Source organism: Plectropomus leopardus, chromosome 9, assembly GCF_008729295.1.
Source record: "Plectropomus leopardus isolate mb chromosome 9, YSFRI_Pleo_2.0, whole genome shotgun sequence".
In the NCBI taxonomy this organism is placed as follows: domain Eukaryota; kingdom Metazoa; phylum Chordata; class Actinopteri; order Perciformes; family Serranidae; genus Plectropomus; species Plectropomus leopardus.
The window spans coordinates 25,199,921-25,226,984 of NC_056471.1; the positions used below are offsets into that span (position 1 = coordinate 25,199,921).

The window sequence follows — 27,064 nt, forward strand, 5'->3', positions numbered from 1 at the left end:
TTATGCTATTTTGAGGTGTTTTTAGCTGTTTCTGGGACATGTCATTTTTTGACATTTTTGCCATACTATAGCCTTGCTTTTTTGGTCATTTTTTTTTCGACATGCTATATTATGTTGTTTTTGGCTGTTTTTGCACGTTTTAATGCTATGGCGTGTCTCAGCAGGCTATTTTATGCTGTTTTGAGGTGTTTTTAGCTGTTTTTGGGACATGTCACTTTTTGACATTTTTGCCATACTATAGCCTTGCTTTTTGGTCATTTTTTCGACATGCTATATTATGCTGTTTTTGGTTGTTTTTGCACGTTTTAATGCTATGGCGTGTCTCAGCAGGCTATTTTATGCTATTTTGAGGTGTTTTTATCTGTTTTTGGGACATGTCACTTTTTGACATTTTTGCCATACTATAGCCTTGCTTTTTTGGTCATTTTTTCGACATGCTATATTATGCTGTTTTTGGCTGTTTTTTGCACGTTTTAATGCTATGGCGTGTCTCAGCAGGCTATTTTATGCTGTTTTGAGGTGTTTTTAGCTGTTTCTGGGACATGTCACTTTTTGACATTTTTGCCTACTACTATAGCCTTGCTTTTTTGGTCATTTTTTTCGACATGCTATATTATGTTGTTTTTGGCTGTTTTTGCACGTTTTAATGCTATGGCGTGTCTCAGCATGCTATTTTATGCTATTTTGAGGTGTTTTTTTTCTGTTTTTGGGACATGTCACTTTTTGACATTTTTGCCATACTATAGCCTTGCTTTTTCGGTCATTTTTTCAACATGCTATATTATGCTGTTTTTGGCTTTTTTTGCACGTTTTAATGCTATGGCGTGTCTCAGCATGCTATTTTATGCTATTTTGAGGTTTTTATCTGTTTTTTGGGACATGTCACTTTTTGACATTTTTGCCATACTATAGCCTTGCTTTTTCGGTCATTTTTTTCGACATGCTATATTATGCTGTTTTTTGGCTTTTTTTGCACGTTTTAATGCTATGGCATTTCTCAGCATGCTATTTTATGCTATTTTGAGGTGTTTTTAACTGTTTTTGGGACATGTCACTTTTTGACATTTTTGCCATACTATAGCCTTGCTTTTTCGGTCATTTTTTCGACATGCTATATTATGTTGTTTTGGCTGTTTTTTTGCACGTTTTAATGCTATGGTGTGTCTCAGCAGGCTATTTTATGCTATTTTGAGGTGTTTTTAGCTGTTTCTGGGACATGTCACTTTTTGACATTTTTGCCATACTATAGCCTTGCTTTTTCGGTCATTTTTTCGACATGCTATATTATGCTGTTTTTGGCTTTTTTTGCACGTTTTAATGCTATGGCGTGTCTCAGCATACTATTTTATGCTATTTTGAGGTGTTTTTAGCTGTTTTTGGGACATGTCACTTTTTGACATTTTTGCCATACTATAGCCTTGCTTTTTCGGCCATTTTTTCGACATGCTATATTATGCTGTTTTTGGCTTTTTTTTGCACGTTTTAATGCTATGGCGTGTCTCAGCATGCTATTTTATGCTATTTTGAGGTGTTTTTATCTGTTTCTGGGACATGTCACTTTTTGACATTTTTGCCATACTATAGCCTTGCTTTTTCGGTCATTTTTTCGACATGCTATATTATGTTGTTTTTGGCTGTTTTTGCACGTTTTAATGCTATGGCATGTCTCAGCAGGCTATTTTATGCTGTTTTGAGGTGTTTTTAACTGTTTCTGGGACATGTCACTTTTTGACATTTTTGCCATACTATAGCCTTGCTTTTTTGTCATTTTTTTCGACATGCTATATTATGTTGTTTTTGGCTGTTTTTTGCACGTTTTAATGCTATGGCATTTCTCAGCATGCTATTTTATGCTATTTTGAGGTGTTTTTTAGCTATTTGTGGGACATGTCATTTTTTGACATTTTTGCCTTACTGTAGCCTTGCTTTTTCGGTCATTTTTTTTTTGGCTGTTTTTGCACGTTTTAATGCTTTTAATGCATTTCTCAGCAGGCTATTTTATGCTATTTTTGAGGCGTTTTTAACTATTTCTGGGACGTATCACTTTTTGACATTTTTGCCATACTATAGCCTTGCTTTTTCTGTCATTTTTTCGACATGCTATATTATGCTGTTTTTGGTTGTTTTTGGACGTTTTAATGCTATGGCGTGTCTCAGCAGGCTATTTTGCTATTTTGAGGTGTTTTTATCTGTTTCTGGGACATGTCACTTTTTGACATTTTTGCCATACTATAGCCTTACTTTTTCGGTCATTTTTTCGACATGCTATATTATGCTGTTTTTGGCTTTTTTTGCACGTTTTAATGCTATGGCATTTCTCAGCATGCTATTTTATGCTATTTTGAGGTGTTTTTAACTCTTTCTGGGACATATCACTTTTTGACATTTTTGCCATACTATAGCCTTGCTTTTTCTGTCATTTTTTCGACATGCTATATTATGCTGTTTTTGGCTTTTTTTGCATGTTCTAATGCTATGGCGTGTCTCAGCATACTATTTTATGCTATTTTGAGGTGTTTTTAGCTGTTTCTGGGACATGTCACTTTTTGACATTTTTGCCATACTATAGCCTTGCTTTTTCTGTCATTTTTTCGACATCATATATTATGCTGTTTTTGGCTTTTTTTGCACGTTTTAATGCCATGGTGTTTTCTCAGCGGGACATTTTATGCTGTTTTAGTTGTTTTTAGCTGTTTCTGGGACATCTCATTTTTTACATTTTTGCCATACTATAGCCTTGCTTTTTCGGTCATTTTTTGACATTGTTTTTGGCTGTTTTTTTCACGATTTCATGCTAAGGGCTTGTCTCAATATGCTATTTTATGCAGTTTTAAGCAGTTTTCAACTTTTTTTGGTACGTTTCATTTTTTGAGATTTTTCGCCATACTATAGTAGTGCTTTTTGGGTGGTTTTTTCAATACGCTATATTTTGTCGTTTTGGGGCATTTTTGCAACATCTTGTGCGATGGCATGCTATTTTACATGATTTTTTATGGTTTTCAGCATTTTTTTGGGAAATGTCATATTATGACATTCAAACTATAGTATTGCATTTTCGGTTGTTGTTCGGTTTTTTTTTTTCAAAATGCTACTATTAAGGCCATACACACAAACAATGGCTCTGGGAGTTGCTGAACATTTAAAGGATGCAACACTACAGATCAGTGGGGAATATCAACACAAATGTACTGTTAAACCCAACCAAAAAGCATTACCAAAGAGGGGCTTAAGATCCTGGCCAAAACCAATAAAAATGGGAATCGCTGGGTCAGACCTTGCTCATCCACCTAAAGGAAAAACCCTAGAAAACAATAACCGAGAGCACAGCTGCCAGCAATCACCAACCCAAACCAAAATAACAAAAAGGCAAAAACTCAAAAAAAGGCCATCGCCCCACTGCAGGGGAAAAACTGTCGCTGCTGCTGTTACTGCTACTGTTGCTGCTGCTGCTGCTGTTTCTGCTGCTGTTCCTGCTGCTGTTCCTGCTGTTGTTCCTGCTTCTGTCCCTGCTGCTGCTACTGCTGTTGCTGCTGCTGCTGCTGCTGCTTTTCCTGCTCTTGTTCCTGCTACTGCTGCTGCTCCTGCTGTTCCTGCTGCTGCTGTTGCTGCTGCTCCTCCTGCTGTTGCTGCTGCTGTTGCTGCTGCTTTTCCTGCTCTTGTTCCTGCTGCTGCTGTTGCTGCTGCTCCTTCTGCTGTTGCTGCTGCTTTTCCTGCTCTTGTTCCTGCTGCTGCTGTTGTTGCTGCTGCTGTTGCTGCTGCTCCTCCTGCTGTTGCTGCTGCTGTTGCTGCTGCTGTTGCTGCTGCTTTTCCTGCTCTTGTTCCTGCTGCTGCTGTTGCTGCTGCTCCTCCTGCTGTTGCTACTACTGCTGTTCCTGCTGCTCTTGCTGCTACTGCTGTTCCTGCGGTTGTTGCTGCTGCTGCTGTTGCTGCGGTGATAGTGTGCGAAACAAACCCCGCTTCATCGTCCCCGGTCTTTTATCCCTCCCATATTTGGCTCCACCTGGAAAGCAGGAGCAAGTGAGAGGGAGAGCCACAGACAGCACAAGATCACAGCAGCCAGCCACACGTAACACTGTGTTATGGTATTTTTGGCAGTTCTTGCAACATTCTGTGCTATGGCTTGTCTCTGCATGCTATTTTATGCGGATTTCAGCAGTTTTTGGGACATTACGTATTTTGATATTTTTCGCCATACTATAGTATTGCTTTTTGGATGTTTTTTTTTTTACATACTAATTCATGGTGTTTTTGGCCATTTTTGCAACATTCTATGCTATGGCTTGTCTCGGCATGCTATTTTAAGTGGTTTTATGTGGTTTTCAGCTGTTTTTTGGACATGACTTATTTTGACATTCTTCACCATACTATAGTATTGCTTTTTGGGTTTTTTTCAACATGCTATATTATGGTGTTTTAGACCGTTATTGCAACAACCTATGCTATAGCATATCGCTGCATGCTTTTTTGTGGTTTTATGTGGTTTGCAGCTGTTTTTGGACATTACATATTTTTGACATTTTTCACCATACTATAGTATTGCTTTGTGGTTGTTTTTCTTGACATGCTATTTCATGGTTTCATGCCGTTAGCATTTTATGCTATAGCATGTCTCTGCGTGCTATTTAATGTGGTTTTGAGGTGTTTTTTGGACCTGTCATATTTTGACATTTATCACCATACTATAGTATTGCTTTTTGTGTGGTCTTTTTGACATGCTATATAATGCTGTTTTTGGCTGTTTTTGTAACATCCTATGCTATGACGTATCTAGGCATTCTATTTTATGTGGTTTTCTGCTGTTTTTTGGACATGACTTATACTATAGTATTGCTTTGTGGATGTTTTTTTTCAACAAGCTATGTCATGGTGATTTTGGCCTTTTTTTGCAACATTCTATGCTATGGCGTGTCTTATTTTATGTGGTTTTACGTGATTTTCAGCTGCGTTTTGGACATGTCATATTTTGACATTTTTCGACACACGGCATATGGCATTTTGGAGTTTTTTTCGACATGCTATTTCATGGTGTTTTTGGCCGTATTTCCACATTCAGCTGTTTTTTGACATTTTCCCCATACTACAGTATTGCATTTTTTGTGTTTTTTTCAACTTGCTTTTTATTTTGACATTTTTCGTCATACTATGGTAAGCCATTTGTGGTTATTTTTTTTCGACATGCTATATTATGGTGTTTTGAGCTGTTTTTGCGTCACTCTATGCTATGGCATGTCTCGACACGCTATTGTATCTGGTTTTCAGCTGTATTTGGGACATTTCATATATTGACATTTTTCGTCATGGCATTTTCGGTCGTTTTTTGGACATGCTATGTGATGGTGTTTTTGGCCATTTTTACAACATTCTATGCCATGGGGCTATTGTGTTCGGTTTTCAGCTGTTTTTGGGACATGTCATATTTTGACATTTTTTGCCATACTATAGCATGCTATTTTCGGCCTTTTTTGACATGATATATTATGATTTTTTGGGACAATTTTTCAACATACTATACTATTACATGTCTTGACATGTTATTTTATGTGGCTTTCAATTGTTTTTTGTATATGTCATATTTTGGTATTTTTCACCATACTATAGTATGGTGTTTTTGGTCTTTTTTTTTCAATACTATGAGGTTTAGGAGTCATTTTTGACAACATAGTACCCTATCAATTTTTTGTCACATTTTGGGGTCATTTTTGACAACATATTATATGACGTTTTCCTGACATTTTGGGTAATTTTTGATATACTATACTATGACATTTTGGGTCATTTTTGACAACATACTGTGCTATGACATTTTGGGGTCATTTTTGACAACATTCTTTATACTATGATGTTCTTAAGAAAGACAAATTCTCTAAATGACTCGTGGTTAATATGCATGCAACTGAACAAATATTTAATCAGTGACGTCTTTTGCTAAGGCGGGAGGTGTGTAAACCAGATAAATGACTCAAGAGACATCCAATTTCAATGGTTTATGCCAGTATAGTAAAAACCACAACTGCTTGGCTCCTGTTTGGTACCGTTACAATATTTAAATCATATTCGTGTGACTTACTCATTCTCCTGTGCCATTGCACTGAATGCCCACTGAGAAAATTGTGATAACTCATTCAATATTTCCAATCTTTGTCGAGTAACTGAAAATATTGGGATTTGTGATTACAGACGCTGTAATATTGATTCATGTGTGGGCTGCAGCATTTTCATTCATGTGGAACTGTGGTTTGAAATACAGTTCTCAACAAAGGGCAAACAGTTACTGACAAAGCAATTTTCCACTCAAGGTCTCCATAATACATTAAAAAATGTTTAACTTGAACCAATAGATCATGGAGAGAAAACTGAACTATATTTCATTGGCTGGATGCCTCCCGTATGACAAGACTGTAATTACTACGGGACATAAATAAAAGCCTCTTCAATACAGGAATGCATAGTCATGTAAGAAACTTCTTAAAAGGAGAAAACACCTGAGAACCAATTGGCCTTTCTTAATCACTGCCTTGAAATGATAACAGTTCTTCTGGGTTGAATTTAGTGGACTTAGAGGTCAGACACAGAGTAATTATGTATTAGGATAGCTCTGTTTGGGTTCTGTACTTCAGCACATTGGATCAAACGATACAATAACTGTGAGGATGAAATACTGACTGTCAGATTGAATTTAAAGCTGCAGTTCCCCTCAACTCATTGGAGCTTTTTGGGAACGTTTAGCTCTTTTTTTGTCTTTGTTTTTGGCCTCGAACTATACCATTTCAATTCATTCTCACCTCATCAGTGTTGCTTGCAGCAGTAGGCATGTTTACTTGCCCTCTGTAGATACAAGTTTCAATGTTTAGTCAGAAATGTGCTCTACAGCACCCCCAACCACACCCAGTGGTGATGTCACAATGTACAGGAGCAAGGTGAGAAAGATTTACGGAGGGTGTTTGGTCACCCAAACATTAAGCTGATGTGAAATATTACAATAACCCAGTGATCAGAATGTTTTTTTTATTATTGTGGATTTTTAAAGCTGTTCACATTAACATTTGATGAATTCTTTAGGAATGTCAGCACTTTTTATACATAGTCTTCGAAGTGTAAAAAGGCACAACAGTGCTTTACTGTTTACCTGAAAACTATGACAGTCTGGAAGTTTTTGTTCTTTGTAACTCCTCCAGCGTGCTGAAGCAGAAACCGTCCTAATACTGTAGTGCTCTGTGGGTGAAAAGTGGACACAGAATGAATGAAATGCATTGCTAATAAGACTTTTTTTTCCACACATCTCGACAGTTCTGGTGACATCCGGCTCGTGGTTTGAACTGGTCTTTGTTCCTCTGGGCTTCATGGCTGCTTGGCGTGGCGGCAGGAAAGGGAAACGGCTGAGAACAATATGGGTAAGTCTTTCATCAGACATCTGTCATCTCATCTTCCATCTCATCCCCCTCTGTTTCACCTTCTGCCTCGCCTTCTTCTTCCTCTTCCTCTTCTGATGTCACGTCCAGCTCATCCATCTGGGAGACGCACTTTGGACATGAGCAGACAAACAGGTAGTTCTCCCTGGGAAGAAAATGTTACGTCAGTCACACTGTTGCACCTCTAACAAGAGCTGAAATTAATCAGAAGCATTTTACAGTCTGCTGTTCAGAGTGCTGCAAATTATTGTTCAACATTTGTGGTGCAATTAATAATTAGCGGGTATGACATGGGGATTCATGAATTTTGGCACAGGCATTCATTCACACCACCAACCTGGAGTGCAACTGCACCTTCTCAAGACTGAGAATTATCACAGGATGATGTAAAAACTCACACAGAGACTTGCAAAACAAGCCTGCCCCCCCTTCAGTGTTGGATTGACATGTTGATCAATGAGGAGCGTAGGCACAGGAGTAGCCATCAGACCTCTGGCACTGCTGCCTCTAGACTCCCCATTATTGCCTAGAAGGGTTTTTATTGATCCAGATGGAATTCATAACAGTATGACCCCCATTCAAGTGGATCATCTAAAGGGATTATTGATGCTTACCTCAGAATTTTGTGTCTGCTATGACGGCTTCGGTCTCGCTGACAGCAGTCCAAATAACTGATGCAGATCTCCTAAAAATCAAAAGAAAACAAACAGATAAAGTGGTTGAAACAGAGGTTTCAGCCTTAAAGGCATACTCTTCCCCCGAAATGATCATTTGTATATCAATTACTCATAATTAATTTGTGAGGAAAAAGTTGTTTTTATTGCATGCTGTCAGTGAAGAATCCTAAAATTCTTCTTGATGAATTAAAGTCATAGGGGTCCACGTTTAACAACAACAAAATCTATATCCAAACTTCTGTTTGCAAACTCATGCATGTATAATCCAAGTCTAACTGGGAACTGAACAGAAAGTGAAACCATGACTTTTGTCAGTTCTTTCAACATGCTATACTATGACTCTTCTTTCAAAACACTATACTGTGACTTAAAAAAAATCAACAATATGACTTTTTGTCAACATAGCATTCGAACTTTATTGAATTTTTTTCCGACATACTATTCTATGACATTTTTTCAGTGTCAGTGTACTACACTGACTTTTTTCAGTTTCTTCAACATGCTATACAATATCCTTTTCTCGACATACTATAGTATGAGTTTTTAAAGAAATACTGTACCATTTTTTTCAGCTTTTTTATATGCTTTGCTGCAACTCCTCTTTCCACAGACTTTGCTATGACTCTTTATCAGTTACTTTGACGTGCTACACTTCAACTTTGAATGACTGTACTATGACTTTTTTAACATTCTACACTAGCACTTTTTTCTTTTTTTTTCAGACATACTAAACGATGGCTTTATCCAACATACTATACAATACTGAGTTTTTTTCACTTTTTTCCACATACTATACTTATTTACTATTGTTTAAAACATACTATAGTTTGATTTTTTATTAGTTTTGACAACATGGACTTTTTCAACACACTACTGTTACTATTGTCTTTCTTTTTTCAACATATTATAATGACTTTTTTTTACATACTATAATATGACTATTTTTAACATACTTTTTTGACTTTTTTCAGTTTTACATGCATTTACTTTTTATTGACATACTATTGCTTCTTGCAACATACTATTCTACGACTTTTTTCGACATACTATACTATGACTTTTTCAGCCTACTGTACTGTGACTTTTTTAAGCATGCCATGCTATCACTTTTTTTGACACTATTTTTCAGGGGTTTTTTTCTCAAAACAGCGTAAACTTACTTTGTTCGACATACCATACTACATACTACACTATGACTTTTTTCAACATACTTTTCTATTACTTTTTTCAGTTTTTCATCATTCTATATTGTAACTTTTTTGTTAACATACTATTGTATGACTTTTTGTAGTTTTTCAACATGCTATAGTGTGACTTTTTTTTCAACATACTACACTGAATTTTTGGGGGGGTTTAGACGTACTATACCCTGACTTTTTTTTTGTTTTGTTTTTTTTTTTACTTGTTGTACTTTTTCCAACATACTATACTATGACTTTTTTCAACACACAAGTCTATGATTTCTTTCCCCAGAATTTTTTCCAATATGATTTACTATGACTTTTTTTAATCAGCATTCTATACTATGACCTTTTTTCAACATACTTTTCCATGACTTTTTATTCACTTTGTTTGACAGACTTTGACAGACTTTCTGATGGTGAACTGAACTAAAGTGAAATTGTCTTTCAAAGCCACAGTCTATTGACAGAAACAGTTATTTACCTTGTTAAACATGAGAGCTGCTTTCCTTCAACTGCCTCAATTGGTTGAATCCAAACTAACCATCTAAAATGCCACAATAACACAAAAAAACTAACTGATCAAGACAGTAACAAACCAGCAGTTCCCGAGGTTTGATTTTCAGTTCAGCGAGGTATGATTTTTTTTTGTCAATGAAGTCTTGCTCTAAGGAGAGCATAAACAAGTTTCACTTTCTGTTCAGTTCCCTGCTGGAAAAGTCTCTCTATGGGAAATACTGAATATAGTGTTTGATAAATGAGACCTTGATTATACCTCACCAGTTGTATGAGTGTTTGTAAACTTATGTTCTTAATATTTCTGCAGTTAAACGCTGACCCTATTAATTTATTCCATCAAGAACTTTTTTTACATTCTGTGTTCTCTGTGGTAACATGCAAGTTCTTTTTCCTTCATCAATTACAGTTTAGTGCCATAAATATGCTACTGGTGTTTTTCAAATAGCAGAAATAATTAATGTTTTGTAATGATTTTTTTCTCCCTCCTGCAGGAAGCCACCGTGTCCCTCAGTCTGCCTACTGGTGAAGTCTTATTCAAAGTGCTCCTGTCTCAGCGAGCATTCAAAGGAGAGCTTCGCTGTGAAAATAGCACGGCTGCTGTGACATTACTGTGCCACGCAGATGTAAGGCTTCTCAATCTTTCTGACAGCTTGACAAACCAACTCCAATCCTCAAAGTCTCAGCGTCCTAATACCGTCTGACAAGGGAGCACACAGAGCTAGAGAGGGATGTTCTGTCCTGTCTATCCCGGGCCAGAATTTATCACTACGAACACAGACGTGTCAGCTGACCTCTCCTGGGTTGATGTCACTAAGGGCACTGAGCTGAAGCAGGAAATTGTTGTCAGGGAAGGACGCCTCTGCGTTGGGTATGCAGCTGTGGTTACCTGAAGGGGTCAAAGAGGACAAAAAGGGGTCATCAGACAGTCTCTTGACCACAGCACAGTGTGTTTGAACTGAAGTGACAGCACTCATAACCCGGAGATCATCCGCACTTACATGAGCTTTGAAGCAGAAACAGTCCAGAGCCCTCACAGTTCAGAAAGTCTCCCGTTTCTACAGAGAGAGAAGAGACAAATGATGCAAATGTGTGGCTTTTGTTGAGATGTGAACACAGGTTACATAATAATCACAGCAATGTCATCGGGACAACACAGAAACAATAAACACTCATTCATACATTTGCAAATCTGCTCAATTGAGACAAAATAATTCTCTGAAAAAAATACTGCAAGACTGAGATAAAGCTGTGACCTTTTTCAATGTCCTTGTATAGCTGGTCAATAAAAGAGTCCAATTGCTCCTTCTGCTGGGCGGGAAGCTCAAGTGCATCACAGGCATGAACCCACTGACTCAAGGAGCTGCACAGAAACATACCGCACAAAGAGAGAGGATTATTTTGGCAAAACTACAATACAGAGTGGTTAAAGGTGAGGGACGAGCTGCACATATAAGGATAATATGCAGTAATGTTTTTTAATATCAAAACAGTACTTGTGATAAATAAACAGATATTTATGGTCCTCAGTTCTGGAGCTGCAAAGATTAGTCAGTGAATCACTTATTCATTTGACTAAAATTTTGTCATCGACTTTTTTGAAAATAGATTATATAATAGATGGTAATAATAGTTGGACAAAGCAAAGTAATTGATGACTTTAGGCTCTAGCATATTGTCAGAGGTGAAACTGAGTCACTGTTTTGCAGGTCACCAGTAAGTACGTTTTCGAGTTTCGAGTCCTGAACAAATCGACAACTCTTCAGCAACTATGATGCCATTGTAACAACAGGTTAATAATATATGACATTTATGAAAATTATGAATGCTTTTAAAACTTTGTACTTTTTTTGGTTAAAACTAGTTTGTTGAAGTTGTTGTCTCTGTAATTTTTACACAATTTGCATTCTGCTTTTTTTTATGACCACTGCATAGTCCTTGTACACAAACGAAATTATCTTTGATATATTTTTTTTCCAACTGATGCTCAGTGGCAACATTAGTTTTTCATAGTTCTCTCTGGTAATTTATTATTATTTATTTATTAGTATTTAAGTGTTGTCTCACTAGGAATTAATTGCGTTAAAGTTAGCTGATTCAGGAAAATTAAGGGGATTTAACTGATTTGTGGCACAATATTTTTAATTTATCTTTTTATTCTGTCTTGATCCTGTTTGTTATTATCAGTTATTATTTACTTTTTATTGTTATTATTAATTTTATTTTGTTATTTCATTTTTCTAACATGTTTTTGCCCCTAATCTCTTGTTTAATTCTACTTTAATTATTTTCAGTTCAGCATGATCGTCTGACTCCTATTGTTAAATTTCCTCTGAGGTTTCTTGCCTCTGCTTTGCTTTGATTTTCAAAGCACTTGCTGTATAATTAAAATTATTATTATTATCATCATCATTAGAAAGAAACAGAAAGATATCACAGAAATATATGTTGTGCAGCCCAACAAGAGAGAGGCGAGTGTTTACCTGGTGCCGATGCCTTGTCCGTTGGTTCCCACGAGAGCGAACAGAGAGCGGAAACCCTCAGGGACAAACCACTGAAATAAAATCATATATATTATATATATTTAATGCCAAACAATCAGAAATGTAATTTGACCCCTTTCATACTGCAGGTCAGCGGTCAGGGTCAGCTGCAGCGTGTAGAGCTGGTCAGAATTCACTGTGCATTGATCGAGTTGCAATATTATGAATATTATTCTGGATGTCACACAGATTTCAAGTTTGAACCGTTGATCGGACAAAACAGATGATTTTGAGCAAGTTTTCAGAAATTGTGATGGCTATTGTTTAAATGACAAAACTACTATTTGATTTGAGGTAATAGTATGACATTTTGGGGACATGCCTTATTTACTTTCTTGCCAAAAGTTAGATGAGAAGATTAATACAGCTCTAATATCTGTGCAGTAAATATGCAGCCACAGCCAGATGACAGTTTGTTAGGCATAAAGACCAGAAACAGGGACAAACAGTCCAACAGTAAAAAATCTGCCACCCAGCATCTCAGTGCTGTTTCATGTGGTGTTATGTGCTTCATTTTGTCTTAGCTGAGTGCAGTGACTTCCTAGAGTCTTGCCGTCACTATGATGTTGCCAGGCAACCAGCAGCAACGCCAGGAAGTAAAACTACATCATGTTTTTAACCTTCGTTTTTTGTATGGGTTAAAACAAGATGTAGTTTGTTTACTAATGAGGTGATGGTAGCTAGATCTTTGTGTTTGGATAGAGCCAGGCAAGCTGTTTCCCTGTTTCAAGTCTCAATGCTAAACTAACCATCTGCTGCCTGAAGCTTCATATTTACCACACAGACGTGAGAAAAGTATCAGTTTTCTCATCCAACTCTGCAAAAAAAAGTGAATAAGCATAGTTCCCCATAATGTTTGACCATTCATTTAATCAAGAAAATAACTATTTAATCGATGATAAAAATAACTGCTGCAGCTGTAATGTATTTGGGAAAGCGTTAAATACATTTCTTACCCGACTCAGGTGATCATCATAAAGTGCTGCTTTGAAAAGGCTGTGTAACAAGGCCAGCTGCCCCTACAGAAACAATGAAGGAACAAAAAACACAGGTGACCACAGTGGGAATTAACGTGTTGTTTATTGAGCTGTTTAGAACTGATTAGTATGATAGCATGATATTAACTTTGAACTGCTAGATTTTATACATTTTGCACCTCGACTGTTTCATATTTCCAAATGACATGATTTGAACTTACTCTGAACTTCTCTCCCAGGAGCTTGTGGGCGATCTCCTCCTCCTCGTTACCTGTCCGGCTGCAGAAGTGTGAAAACAGCTTCTGCCAGTGTGCTTTGTCTTTGGCCTGGACGACATAAACCAATAAATATTAACAACAAACACTAGGTCACTTATTTGATTACGTTTCAAATTTGTTTATACAAAAAGTTCACAAAAGTTTGCAAAAATTTGCAAAAATATTCCTTCTTTGTTACTTGTCATCACTTTTTTATCCACATTGTGTTAAGTTGTTGTGGATATGATTTAATGAAATGGAGGTGATCTTTCAGATGTGTGAGTATTTTAAGGCGTGTGTGTGCTCTGTTAACTTGTCTGATGCAGAGCATGTAGCTTGAAACTTAACCTTGGTGGTAATTGTATTAAATATTTTTGGGGGCGTAATCAAATGTGGACTTTGTGTTTTCTTCTCTTAAATTTTGTTAGTGCAGCATATTTTTATAACTGATGTGATGTTTCAATGCCACTTGTCTTTTGGAGGATAATCTGCATTAAAACATAAAACATTTTACACAAATAAGAAATTATATTGTGTGATAGTAGATGTCAGGGTACCACATTTTTCCCAGTGAATTTTCAAAACTTCTCCTCAATTATTTCACAATATTTTACCCAATTTCAATGATTTCTTGAAGGAGTTTAACATAGCGAGGCCTATACAGTGATACAGCCACGCTTTATTAAACACACTCTTGACAGGCATTTTGGTGAAAGTAAATTGCTATCTTAACTCGCTCGTGAGACATTATCAACTGGATTTCAGAGTCTACCAGCCAAAGTGACAGGTGTACAAAAAAGTTTATTTATTAATCGAGGAAAAGTTAATTTCAAGCTAGGTTTAACACCCATCAAAACGTGATGGGGAGTAAAAAAGGCAATAAAAATCTAAATTACATGCAGCATGTTATGTCCTCTCACAGCAAGGTGTTTGTATTGTGTTTCTTATATGATTACTACACAACCCAGAACGAATTAAAATATTCACACCCTTTGCTTCAGGAGTTTAAAGTAATCAGACTCACCTGTTTGACTGAAGCGACCATTCTGGCCATCAGCATGATGCTGGAGGTCTCTGGGGGATAATGCACACTCCTGAGGAGAAGACACATGATCTTCATTTAGGTGACTGAAATCAGCTCACACACACAAAGAAAATCTCTCTGAAATGCTCTCTGACCTCCACGCGTCTTTAAGCTTGTTGATGGGATGGTCTGGATCGGTCTCAGAGGGACCCAAACACAGAACCCTGTGGTACTGATCTGCTGCAGCCTGGCGACACTCGCTGCTACAGTACATCACCTGCAGGGAGGGAGGACGCTGTGTATCAGTCAAAAAGCACTGGAAAGGTCCGAGAAACAAATGCAAAATCTTTGAAGCAACAGGTGTGTGACGTAAATAACAAGTTTCACCACGATATATCATATCAATTCTTTAGACAACTACGGCTGCAACAAACAATTATTCCCTTTATCGATTAATCTGCTGATAATTCTCACAATTAATCACTTAGTCTATAAAATGTCAAAAACTTGAAAAAACCCAACAAGGAGAGGATGTCTAAACAAGTGGAATATATTTACCAAATATTAGTAAAATATAATGTGCAAAGTGTGCATATTCACTGCTGCAGATTCTTGGCTTTAAAAAAAAATCACCACAGCATTATTCTCCATCAGAATAGACTACTTCTCTATAAATGTATTTAAATGTGGATTAGCTCATTCCGTCAGGCAAAAATATCTATCAGTATTACGCCTATGAGTCATTCCAGGCGTTGCATCTGTTTTTTTTCCCACTGGGCCTGAAAAAATTCTAGGCATAACGCCAGCAAATCTTAATTGTGTTATTACAAAAACTTTGTTTGCAAAATGACTAATAAATCTACCTTGTACCTTGTATGTTTTAACTTTGCCTCAATAATGCTGGATTACTGATCATTGAATAGATATATCAATTGAGATCAATGTAATCTCACACCTCTGGTATGTACATTTTAAAATGTGTGTTACACATGCAATGCACTTTGGTGTCTCTGTGTCATTTTTTCCCTCCGTACAGCCTTTTCTTAATCAATAACTGGAAAGCACTGGTCTTCATCGCCTAGCAACAACTATTGTATGAGGGTCACATTATCATAAAATTATTTGTGTGATTTATTATTTATTTCAGAACGGTAATGTGATTCAGAGCTACGGTGGAGGTGACCGTTTCACATCTCCCTGACTAAAGAAAATCACAAATGAACAAACTTACATCAGATATGTACATACACTCATGTGTGTTTGTACATGTGTTTATATATATATATATATGTGTGTGTGTTCACACCACACACACACACACAGACACATATATCAATATATGTAATATATATATATCAATTAATCTACTTGTCACCTGAAATCAAAATCTGATTTTATTGCATTGTCAGTTCTATCAATGTATTTATTCATTTATATGTATGGATACGTGTGTGCGTATGTGTGAATACTACATGTATATATATAAGCACAGATATACTGTGTATATGCATGTGCACACGTAGATGATGTCTATGTCTAATAAAGTCCTCATTTTAAATGGGAAGGGCTGTAAGAGTTGTAACCTGAGACCAGTGTGTTTCTAGAACATGAATATTTGACATTAACTTCCTCAATTGTCTTGACATTTTGTTTAAATCTCTTTTTTTCTGTGCCTGCACTGACATAAACATTGTTTTATTTCCTTAAAACAATATTCCTCTGAATATGAAAAGTTACTAAAGAAAAGACAGAAGGTTTTCTGTACAAATATGGCCCTTTTTTCTGAAATTAGTGGTTTTAAGCGAGTAGGGACTAAAGTCTCATAGTGATTATCACAAAACTACAATACAGAATCTTTGTTACTCACTATTTGTGACACTAACAACTTTTTCACTGGTCACGTCAGGAAAGACTAAAACTATTATTGTCCTAAGTGCTGTATTTCCACAGAAAGAAGACCCAATCTGGGATATTTTTACCCATTTTTAAAAATGGAATTGACAGAACTGCACACAGGGCCGGTAATGCTTAAGTTGCTTATCAGTATTTTACACTATAATCTCGCCTATAAACACATTAAATAATAATATTTTGGGATGTACTATATGACATGTAATGTGAGGTATTATTCAATTTATGCAGCAGTGTATTACTGGGTACATGTACTATATATCAGGTAGAATTCATACTTTGTATGATATTATTTGTTTTACTCCCCGTCCTTTTGTTCCTGTTCTTTTCCTCTTAGGTGAAGTTTGCTGTGACACTTGGATGTGTGATGCATGTAAAAGGCTTTGTAAATATATGTGCTTTTCTTCTGAAAAGACAAATAAATAAAAAAAATTAAATTGCATTTGCTTAAAATTGTTTTATTCTGTTCTTTTACTGCATTCATTCTATTTAATTTAATTTGTTAAAAGCTGTTTATTCTCAGTTTAATTATTACATTTTTTGTTGCACTTTACATCTATTAATTTCATGTCTTTTGTGAATGACTTTTTAATTGGCTTTGACAAGTGCTATATAAATTAAGTTATTATTAGCTTTAGGACTCCATATCAGAAAACTACTGAATCAAACACAAGTTTGTTGAAGTTAAATGCTGCCTGTACTGATACGTAACACTACAAATACAGAAAGAAATTACGGAGGATAAACAGTTGTCTCAGTTTTTCTCTTTGGTTAATATAAAAATAAGCAGATTATATTAGTGACCCGTAGCTCCAATACTGGCCTCTAAAAATCTATCTGCTGATCGTGCTGCCCACCACCGACTCCCTGACCACAGCTGCTTTAAATCAATACATTTCTGATCTTATATTGATCTGGGGGCATTTTCCTTCTTTGTGAAATAAATGAAAACTTCTACAGAAGAAGTTTTGGTTTTCAACATGAGTAAAATCCTTTCATCGTCAACAGACCTGGCAGTGAGGGCAGCCCTGGTGCAGCTCCGGTCGAACACGGCAGAGCTCGGGGTGAGGGAGGCTGAGTCCGGGGATGCCGCTGAGTCTCCTCGCATTCTCCTCTGCAGTCTCCAGAGCTCGTAAGCAGTACTCGCAGGCTGCAACAGGACACAGTGCAGCACATGAGTTAAAACATTAATGCTGTGCTGGTTTAAGATTTTAAAGATTCAGGCAAGACCAAACTCCTAAAGCAATATTTATCCAGTTTCTGTCAAGTCTGTCTAATTAAATATGAATGCGTCTGTTGCCCCCATGTGGACTTTCTACAATATATTGTTAAATACTTTTTTTTTTCAGTGCCATTCCTTCATCCTTTGACTGGATCATCGTCACTTTTCTTAAGCCGCAATCAAACGCCTTTCACAAATTTTAAACCTGTGAACCCTAAAAAAACTTGGTTTTAAAGAAATAATAAATGCAAAATGCAATTAAACAGACCAGTGGGCAGGAATTTGCCTATTAAATTCAAATTTAAGACAATCCCATGACTTTTAAAGACTAATTTCTGTAAAATTGTATTTGAGACCTTTTAAGGACCTGCAGACACACTGATTATTTTCACGTTTTTTTGTTTATTCATTAGCAACTGCTGTCTACCAAAAGTGTACATTACTTTATTTTATTTTATACATATTTTATGTATCTTTTCCCATTATATTTATCCCTATATTTAAACTATTTCTTAGATTTTCACATTTTTTATTTGCATGCTTGTGTTTTTTAAACATACCTGTTGCTGTTACTGAGAGCTGAGATTTTCATTTCCAGGGACTGTTTCTAGGTCATTTCATTTACATATTTATGACTCCGTTTCAGGGACGGTGCACATTGATCAGCATCACTGTACATTTGTCAGTGTTAACACAAAGCCTCATTTTCAGCTGTTGTCCCTCAGCCTGATCTTCAATTCATCATTAAGCTGTTGTGCACATGATAATAAAGAACCTGAAATTTGAAAACACTGTCATTTTATTTTACTTTATTTTATGTGATGCTATGCTTTGCTATGCAGTCTGCAGTACTGCTTTTTCTTTATCGTGTGTATTGTCGTGCAGCCAAAAACTAAGACACAACACATTCACTTTGAGTGAAAAACTTTTGGACAATAAACTTGATTCTGATGTCTTCACTTCACTTAAACGTGTGTATTTAGCTACAATCAACCTCTCACCTTTATATTTATACAGAGCGTTCCACAGGAACTGGGCGGAGACCAGAGGTCGCTCAAGGAAAATGGTGTCCCCCTTCTTGATGCTCCTTTTGGCGAAGAGACCTTTGCCCTGAAACATGAATAACACACCGTTAATGGTGAGCATCATTTGCAACAATCTTTGAAGACACAGCAGCCTCGGCCTCTTTTAAACCCAGCAACAGCACAACATGTAAACACTGAAAACTTTCTCTCAGTTTCTCATGTTGGCATTGAACTTTTGATCTTCATCTTTCAGCTCATTACACCTAAACGCTGAAAACATTAATTTATAAATTATTGTGTGTAACTTCTTCATTCTGCCACAGCTGTGAAGTCTTTTGGGCGGAGGATTCCTGCGACCCTGCAGAGGATAAGCGGGCGCACGTAACGGATGAACAGATTTCTTATCAACAAAAATTAGGCTAGACAGCACTGACGGTAAAATAATGTGATTTTGGCTCCTAAATAAGCCACAACACCTGCTTTTATTCAACGCCAGTGACATATTTACTGGTTCATCCTGATTTGAATCAAGTGTCAAACTACCCTTCTTCTCTCTGCCCTCAAAAATACACCTCGCATTAACATTGAAGCTAAATTTAACTCTTTGGTTTCCCATTATTTTGTGAGCTCTGTGTTAACTAGGGGTCGAACGATATTGGGTTTTCAGGGCAGATGCCGATCATTAGTACTTAATCACACCGATAACCGATATGCATTTATAATAGAAATGAAAATATTTCTGTCAAAATGTAGAATTTGGAATATAACAAACTCCAACATGAAACTTAGTTTGAATGCCTTCAGCAAAAACTGAAACTTTCAACATCACATACAGCAAGTTCCCAGAGACGTTTTTTCAAGTCATGTGAATATTTAAATAAATAAATAATAAATAAACAAAGCTCACTGAGGTTTTATAAAGTAAAAGTTCCTTCCATGCGGACACTTTCTCTGCAGTTATTGCAGCCTTCCCTGTTGTTGGCTGAGTGGAACAAGCACACTTTTTCATGAACTAATTTCATTGGCACTCGTTGAAATCAAACACCCATATAGATAATCGGCACAATGCCAAATATCGGCCCCGATAATCTGTTAATCCCTACAGTTAACCCCTACATTAATCATGTCCGGGTACAATGACAAGAATACCACACTGTAAAAATACTCTGTTTTAAGTCAATTTACTGTATTCAAAACCTTACAAAAGTAAAATTATCTAAGTATATGGATGCCAATTTCTGCCAGTGTAACGAAAAAAAAAAGATCCTGTGATATTAAAAAACGTTCACAAAAACAATACTTTGTCTTACTTACTTACTTTTCCTGTAGGCTATAGTGCAACAACGTAGGAAATAACAATACACAAATAAAACAGACAAAAAATGAACCATTCATCTGCATAGCCTCCTTACTTACTTATGGTAGAAGCACAAATATCAAGAAAAAATGATCAACGAAACACCTGCAAGTCTACTAAATCTGGCACGAAAATGTCCTCTTTAGTATGATGTTTGGTGGTGGACTGAACGAAACCAAATTGCAGCCAAACAGCAAAGAAGATAAAATGGCCATGAAGACATAAAGACACTGGATTTATTCATGTTGTAACGTGCGTAACTTTGACACATCAGGTATGGAATTACTCAGCAGATGCTCCGGTTCAAAATGAGACAAAACATTTCACTGGGTGTCAGATTTTGAGTCAAGACAAAGCCCAAAATGTGTGCTGCAGCAGACGGTAAGGCTTGACGTTTTCAGCCGAGCAGATTTCCAGAAAATTTGCAGCCAGTTAAGAGGAGTGAGGTGTCAGCTGTCAATAACGATATATATGTTAATAAAACAGCTTTTTCAACAATTGTGAATCACTGCAACCATGAGAGAGCCTTGTGTCTACAGTCATACATGTGCACACAAAATATGAGACTTTTGCAAGAATAACTGCATATCGACAGAAATACACACATCCAGTTTATGATTATAATGACTCGTATTGTTTGTCATTATTTTTGAGAAAGTTTCTGGTTATAATGAAAGACTGGATTTTTTTTTATCACAGTGGCAGAAACGGGCTTCCATATAAACCACCATGAAAATTTAAAATTCAAATATTCATTCTGTAGAAAAATGTTCCCTGTCAGTGTTCATTACACACGATTTTTCTAATTAATATTACAGCTGCGTTAATGTGTGTGTTACATTTGTATACTGTTGGTTTTATCTACAGCACCACATCATACTCTATAAGATCATCATATGCTTGTAGCTCGGCTGTCCTGTGGGAACCACAAACGTCGAAACACTCAACCTTGAATTGTTTTCAGAAAAACAGCCATTTTCGGCTTTGTGATGATAATTTCCCTGCTGATCCAGGAGGGTTTTTAAAGAGATTATTCACATTTAGAAGTGGGAGAATTTTCTAAACACATAAAAACACGTCAACCTTCATTTCATCACAAATATTCAAAGTCAAACATCAGGAGACACGTGGTTTTCACTGGACAAGCAGGGGATGAAAAACTGCACCGAGAAGTAAGAGGCTGTACTTGATTTATCAGATAAGGAGGCTGCTTTGGTGTGACTTTATTTTCATTTTTTAACCTTGACCATCCCCAGAGCGAGAAATATTTTTCATTGAACCTCCCTGATGACTGAAGGAAAATGTAAAACCTTCCCTTTACCTTAAATAACTATATTTTTTGCTTAAGTTGTAAAAGATCTTGTTTTTTTATAGAGCTCATGCGTGCGGGAGTGCAGATTTTAATGATTGTTACAGTCAATCAGTCAGTACAAACAGTTCATTTTTGGTATATGAGATATGTCAAATTAACCCTTCAAAACCTGGAGTGACATCACTTTCCTTGTGCTACTTTCAGATGCATTTCATAAGTATTTAAAACTTTGATCCCTGAGCAAACAGATGCCATTTCTCTCAAAATCATCAGAAAAAGGCGATGAGAGTCTTGGTAATAAATGTTTCACAAATTGCAAGAAATAACTAGATTTTTTTTTTAAGTTAAGGGAAAATATCTAGGGGAAAATATTTATAATAATCATGATTAAATATTTAAAATGATGTCACTTTCTTTCTTTTTTTTTAATTAAGCACCTTTTCCAGGTCATTTTCGTGGTATCATTTAAACTTTTTTACCTTATTTGGTTTGTTTTAACAGATTTTCAGGTAGTTTTCTTGCTCTTTTTACTAATTTCATGCTAAGCTCTGTGTCATTCCTTCTGTTGTTGAAAAAACAATCCAATTTGTTCAGGCTTCGAAGGGTTAAGTTCAAAGGGTGCATGATGTGCTCAAGGACCACTGAATTTTCAAATGTTATTTTTTGGCTATGGTTGGTTTAAGTTTAGTTGGGTTATTGGTTTAATTTTGCAGATTTTTTAAGAAAATGTGCCTTTTTAACCCAAGACTGGGATTTGGGCTTTAATTTTTAAAAATACAAAGGACAGCAATTTTAAGTTGTATGTCCCTCCCCAGTGCTTAAAAATATTACTTGACATGCCATCTCCGTTTTGCACCAACCGCCCTTCATAAATAACAAACAGTCCCTAAGCAAAGACAAATGTAGTGCAGTAAAAACTACATTTACCTCTGAGATGTCGAGAAGTAGAAGTATAAAGCTGTGTAAAATGAAAATACTCTGGTACTAATACCTCAATTTTATGTCAGCATTTGAATAAATATGCTCAGTTACATTCACCACTGATGGTTTAGTTTGCGTTAAAATCCGACATAATAAAGAAACTTAATGATAATCACACAATAACAGACTTGAAATTACGTTTAAGACAAATTTTGAAGCCAAACCAAAATTGAAGAAGGTATTTTTATTTTGCCCAAATGTTAAGTATGACATAAAACATGAAAAATTTAGATTATTTACATCAAATGTTGGGGGGAAAAAACTTTTTGGAGTAAAATACATGAAATATTCTGTTTTGGTTTTTTTTAGATTTTACAAACGACGATTCATAAAAACCTACTTCCCATGTCTGAGCATTTTTAAGACTAATTTAAGTCGTTTTTAATACAAAGTAAGGCCTTTTTTTTAATAGATTAATGAATCCAATGCCTATGATACTGGGGAACCCAGTATCATAAGTTTAATGGTGTTAAATGGTGGCTGCTGTCCCTTAGTTTACTCACTTTAGGTTGAAATGAAATCACTAAACGTGCAAACCAGTGACTTACTGGTAGTTTTGGACACTAACAGACGTGTAAACTGTGTTTTTCTGCGGTGCTCTGCTCCTCCACACCGACACGCGACTCACGATACAACCACACCGCTAAACACACGCTTTCAGCCGCGTGTCTGTCCACGTCCACTGAGTCTGACTGACTTTAAAGCGTCCTACCTTAACATTGTCTATAAATCGGACATCCACGCAGCCGGCAACTTTGCCGGGATCCACGCAGAAGGAAAACATGTCATCCAGGGGAGCCGCCATTTTTACTGACGACCTTTAACCTTTCAACTCTGACGCTTTGTCTCTGAGCGGAAGCAGCAGCGACCTCTGGTGGTGTGGTGGACACGTGAACTGCAGGTCTGTCCCACAGCTAAACACTGGAGATTAAATGTTTGATTTTGGGTGACAAAAATAACAATAATAATTAGTAAAATACTTTTGGATGCAGTAATAGAAGTAAATATGTGATAAAATATGCAATCACTTCCTTTTGGAACTGCCATAAATATACTCAAGATTTCCTGTAGCAGGATGTGAAATAGTTTTGATGTAATGGGACTAACTGAGTATTTAAATTTTACTTCATACTTATACTCTCCTACATCTATGCTAATTTAGATTAAAGGCAGTGCACACGTGCCCACCGTGCAAGCAGCCTGTTGCAAATGTCCTGTTTTCATTCTCAATTTCCCCTCAGGAATCATTTAAGTATTTCTGATTTCATATTTAATAATAAAACAAATACTTACCCAAAATGTATAAGTTTTAAATGATGCAAGTTACCCAGCAGCAGTGTATAAAGTAATTAAAATTAGCTCTAACATTAAAATGGTGTGCACATTAATGCATCAATAATTATAATTCAGTGACGTAATAAACATTGTTCTACATAGGTCATTCTGTAAAATGAGCACTTTTACTTTTGGTAGATTAAGTCTATTTTGATGGCCTTTTGTGCTTTTCTTCACTTAAATTTTGAATGCAGGACTTATGCACTGTGATATTGGTACTTTTACTTAAGTAAAATGGATGAGCACTTCCTACGTCCCTAAATACATCCCATAAATATTCACAAGTGAATGAGATAATGTGAATTTTCTTTTTCTAAAATGTATCTGCTAAATTATGTCTAAGTTTAGGAGAAAAAAATATAGAAACAAGTTAATCACACCTTATATCATCTACGCATAAACTATCTGTTACTTTTGCTTCCCCTGGGCACAACTGACACATCTCACACACAGTAAAATATTTGGAAATAAAATTTTCACAAAGCAGTGAATGGAGAGAGTTTTATTGTATATTTTTTAGATAATATAGATTTGACATTGTTTGACTAGCAAACAGTATTATACAAAGAATTAAAAATACTAGCTCATAATCAGTAGTGTAATATATAGCTTATACTTTTATACTTCAAATATTGTACAAAAGAAGTCGTTAGGAATACAGTGTTTTAAGAAACAATAAGTAGTGGAGTGAAAACTTTCCCACAAGTTGGGAAAGAAAGTTAGTGTACAGTGTTTGGCTTCTGTAGAAAATAAAATGTCCAGACAGCAAAGATTTGTATGTTTTTTCACATTATTGGGGTTAAAATACCTACGTGTGATAAACAGTGCACTAACTAATATATATCTACAGTACAGTCTCCACATTTTCCCGTTGACATATACAGCTTCAACAGAGCGGCTTCACATTAGCAATATTGTTCATGTTTAGTGATTAATTCCCTCAACAGCATTTTTCTTCATTATTTAGAATAATCAGCACCGTTTTAGATGAAATGATACATAGACTTGTTCCCAGGAGATCTATTACACTTAAACAGTATTTTGATTATTATTGCAGTGTTTCCCAGAAGGTCAAAAATATACTTTGGAGGAAGTTTTTACTATATTCACTATATTTTATCAAACACCTCCATCACAATAGTAAAGCAGACTAGAGCCTGACAGATTAACAGACTGAAATATCAGCCAACATTAGCTTATTATTAGCAGATAGATCAGGATCAGCATATTTCAATTAGAAACTGCAGAACAGAGAAGATGATTTACTGACATGGTCTCCTTCAAGTTTGCTCTCTCGTTTGTTCAGCAGAGGGCACTGGTGAGTTTTTTTACTGTTCAGCTGTAAAATAGCTCAGTACATCTTGGTCAAAATTATTTAATAACCTAATTTAAAGGTTCCTTGCAAGAAATGTTTGTATGCTTTATGTGTTAATGTAAGCAAATTAATATTTGCTTGTAAATTTCTATCAGTTATCAGCCTAAAACCTTTCAGTATAAGTCTAAAAGACTGTCTCTGAATCAAACCAAGAAAGGGCTGTGTGATTGTAGATTTAGGACAACGGCTCTAATTATAAAATTTATATGCAACTTTCTTGAAAAGTTTTTTCTTTTTTAAATCATTTCTATTTTAAATGGCAGCAGGTTGTCTTTAACTGTTTAGCACTCACCTCTGTACTGGGACATTTCCACTACACAAAATGATGAAAATATATTTCATTGTCATTTTTTTAGACTGTCCTATTATCTTTATTTTTTTCTTTTAAAATACTAGAACTGTTAAATCCAGTGATAGATGAACTCACAGTGACTGAGCCGTGGACAAGCTTCTGTTTAGTACCACAATCTTAGACTTTTGACAATACAGCCATCCTTCACTTCCCTGCACCTTATTATTTTTGTTTTCTAGACACAACTTAACTCTCACAGCTCTCATCTACCTACTTTGAATGTTATCACTCAGTTCAATGGGCGTTATTAGTGGTTATGAGCCTCATAGATGGACGGATGGGGCCGACGACCTATTAGTGCAGATCAACTCAGAAGGTCGTTATGAGCCCTTTAAAAGGCTGTGTTTATGGTCCGGTGGTAACCTCTGGTAGTTGATAATGATGACGGGAGAAAAGGAGGAGGTCAGGGGACGCAGTGTAAAGACAGACAGTAAAGTCTGCATTGGAAGGAGGAAGCTGTGGTTGATGGGTTGGTCAAACATCGGGACTTTCAGCCAGGAGAATGCTGTTCGTGTCTAGTGTTAAACCAAAGGTCAAAATTTGGTTATTTTCACTGATTACCTATTTGTCAAATTATGTGAAAATATTCTTATTTTAACTCAAACAAAGATCTATTTTCTAAGCCTAACCACACTTTTTGTGACACCTAAACCTAACAAAGCTGAAAATGAAACCTAACAAAACTGCTCCCAATGACAACTGATAATGGCTATTTAATGAGCTGATAACAGCCTCCTGAAAGTCCTGTGTTCGTTTGATCAATCCATCCACCACCCCACCCTTCTCCCAAGGCAGACTCTATAGGTTTTTAAACTACGTCACCTGATTTTCTCTTTTTCTCCCTTATAATTACTGGAGGTCTAAAAACACGGCCATATAATGGGCTAATGGCGATCTTCTGAACCGTAGATGTATAAAGATAACTGGATACAGTGTGGGAGGTGATGCCCTATTCATTCTTATGAAAGTTGCTCAGTGGCACATGAAGCCAAAAATGTTCAACTGCGTAATAATTGGCACTGCTTCCACGCTGGTGGCCCATAGAGCAGGCACACAGCTGAGCCAGTTACTTCCGTGTTAGCTTCCGTGTAAACTTTCCAAATGCTATCAGATGGAAGAGATCAAACTCTGACAGTGAAATGAGTCATTTAGCAGGGGCAGTGACGCTTCAAAAAGTTCCTCCACTGACTTACGGACCACCATATAAGTCAATGGGAAACGTTTTGGGCCAAATGGCATCACATGACGGATGTAAGTCACCCATTCACACATACATTCACACACTGGAGGACGAGGCTACCGTAAACGGTGCCAGGCTCGCAGTTTTTCATTCATACACATTTAAATTTATAGAACAGCCATCTGATGCAATTTGGGGTTCAGTATCTTGCCCAAGGATACTTCGACACGCTGGCTGGAGGAGCCGAGGATCGAACCGCCAACTTTCTGATTAGAGGACAACCCCGCTCTACCACCTGAGCCTCAGCCCCACTTATAAAATCCCTACCTTTAGCCACTAAAATTGGACTCAAATCTCAGTGAAATTCCTAGGGGCCCTTTCTGAACTTACTAGAAGATGGCGCATTCCCCTTCAAGCCCAGATTTATGAA

At 36.5% G+C, this 27,064-nt stretch overlaps 1 protein-coding gene across 1 annotated transcript; it reads right to left on the minus strand.

Moving 5' to 3' along the window:
- Positions 1–5,969: 5,969 nt before the first annotated feature.
- On the minus strand, positions 5,970–23,197 carry smyd5 (SMYD family member 5). The gene is made up of 13 exons (XM_042493116.1): positions 23,105–23,197; positions 18,719–18,827; positions 17,506–17,645; positions 14,740–14,861; positions 14,585–14,654; positions 13,525–13,629; positions 13,283–13,345; positions 12,267–12,337; positions 11,040–11,146; positions 10,785–10,841; positions 10,578–10,672; positions 8,024–8,094; positions 5,970–7,554 (listed from the first exon to the last, which is right to left on the minus strand). Exons 1-13 carry the CDS (start codon positions 23,195–23,197, stop codon positions 7,404–7,406), a joined length of 1,254 nt encoding a protein of 417 aa, XP_042349050.1. The 3' UTR covers positions 5,970–7,403.
- Positions 23,198–27,064: the final 3,867 nt, after the last annotated feature.

Excerpts from the sequence above, each read along its gene's own strand:
- smyd5 (XM_042493116.1), bottom strand. The coding sequence starts at position 23,197 with ATGGCGGCTCCCCTGGATGACATGTTTTCCTTCTGCGTGGATCCCGGC. Across the intron at positions 11,147-12,266 it reads GGACAAGGCATCGGCACCAG|CTCCTTGAGTCAGTGGGTTC; the intron begins GTAAACACTCGC and ends GTTTCTGTGCAG. Across the intron at positions 10,842-11,039 it reads ATACAAGGACATTGAAAAAG|AAACGGGAGACTTTCTGAAC; the intron begins GTCACAGCTTTA and ends CTCTCTCTGTAG.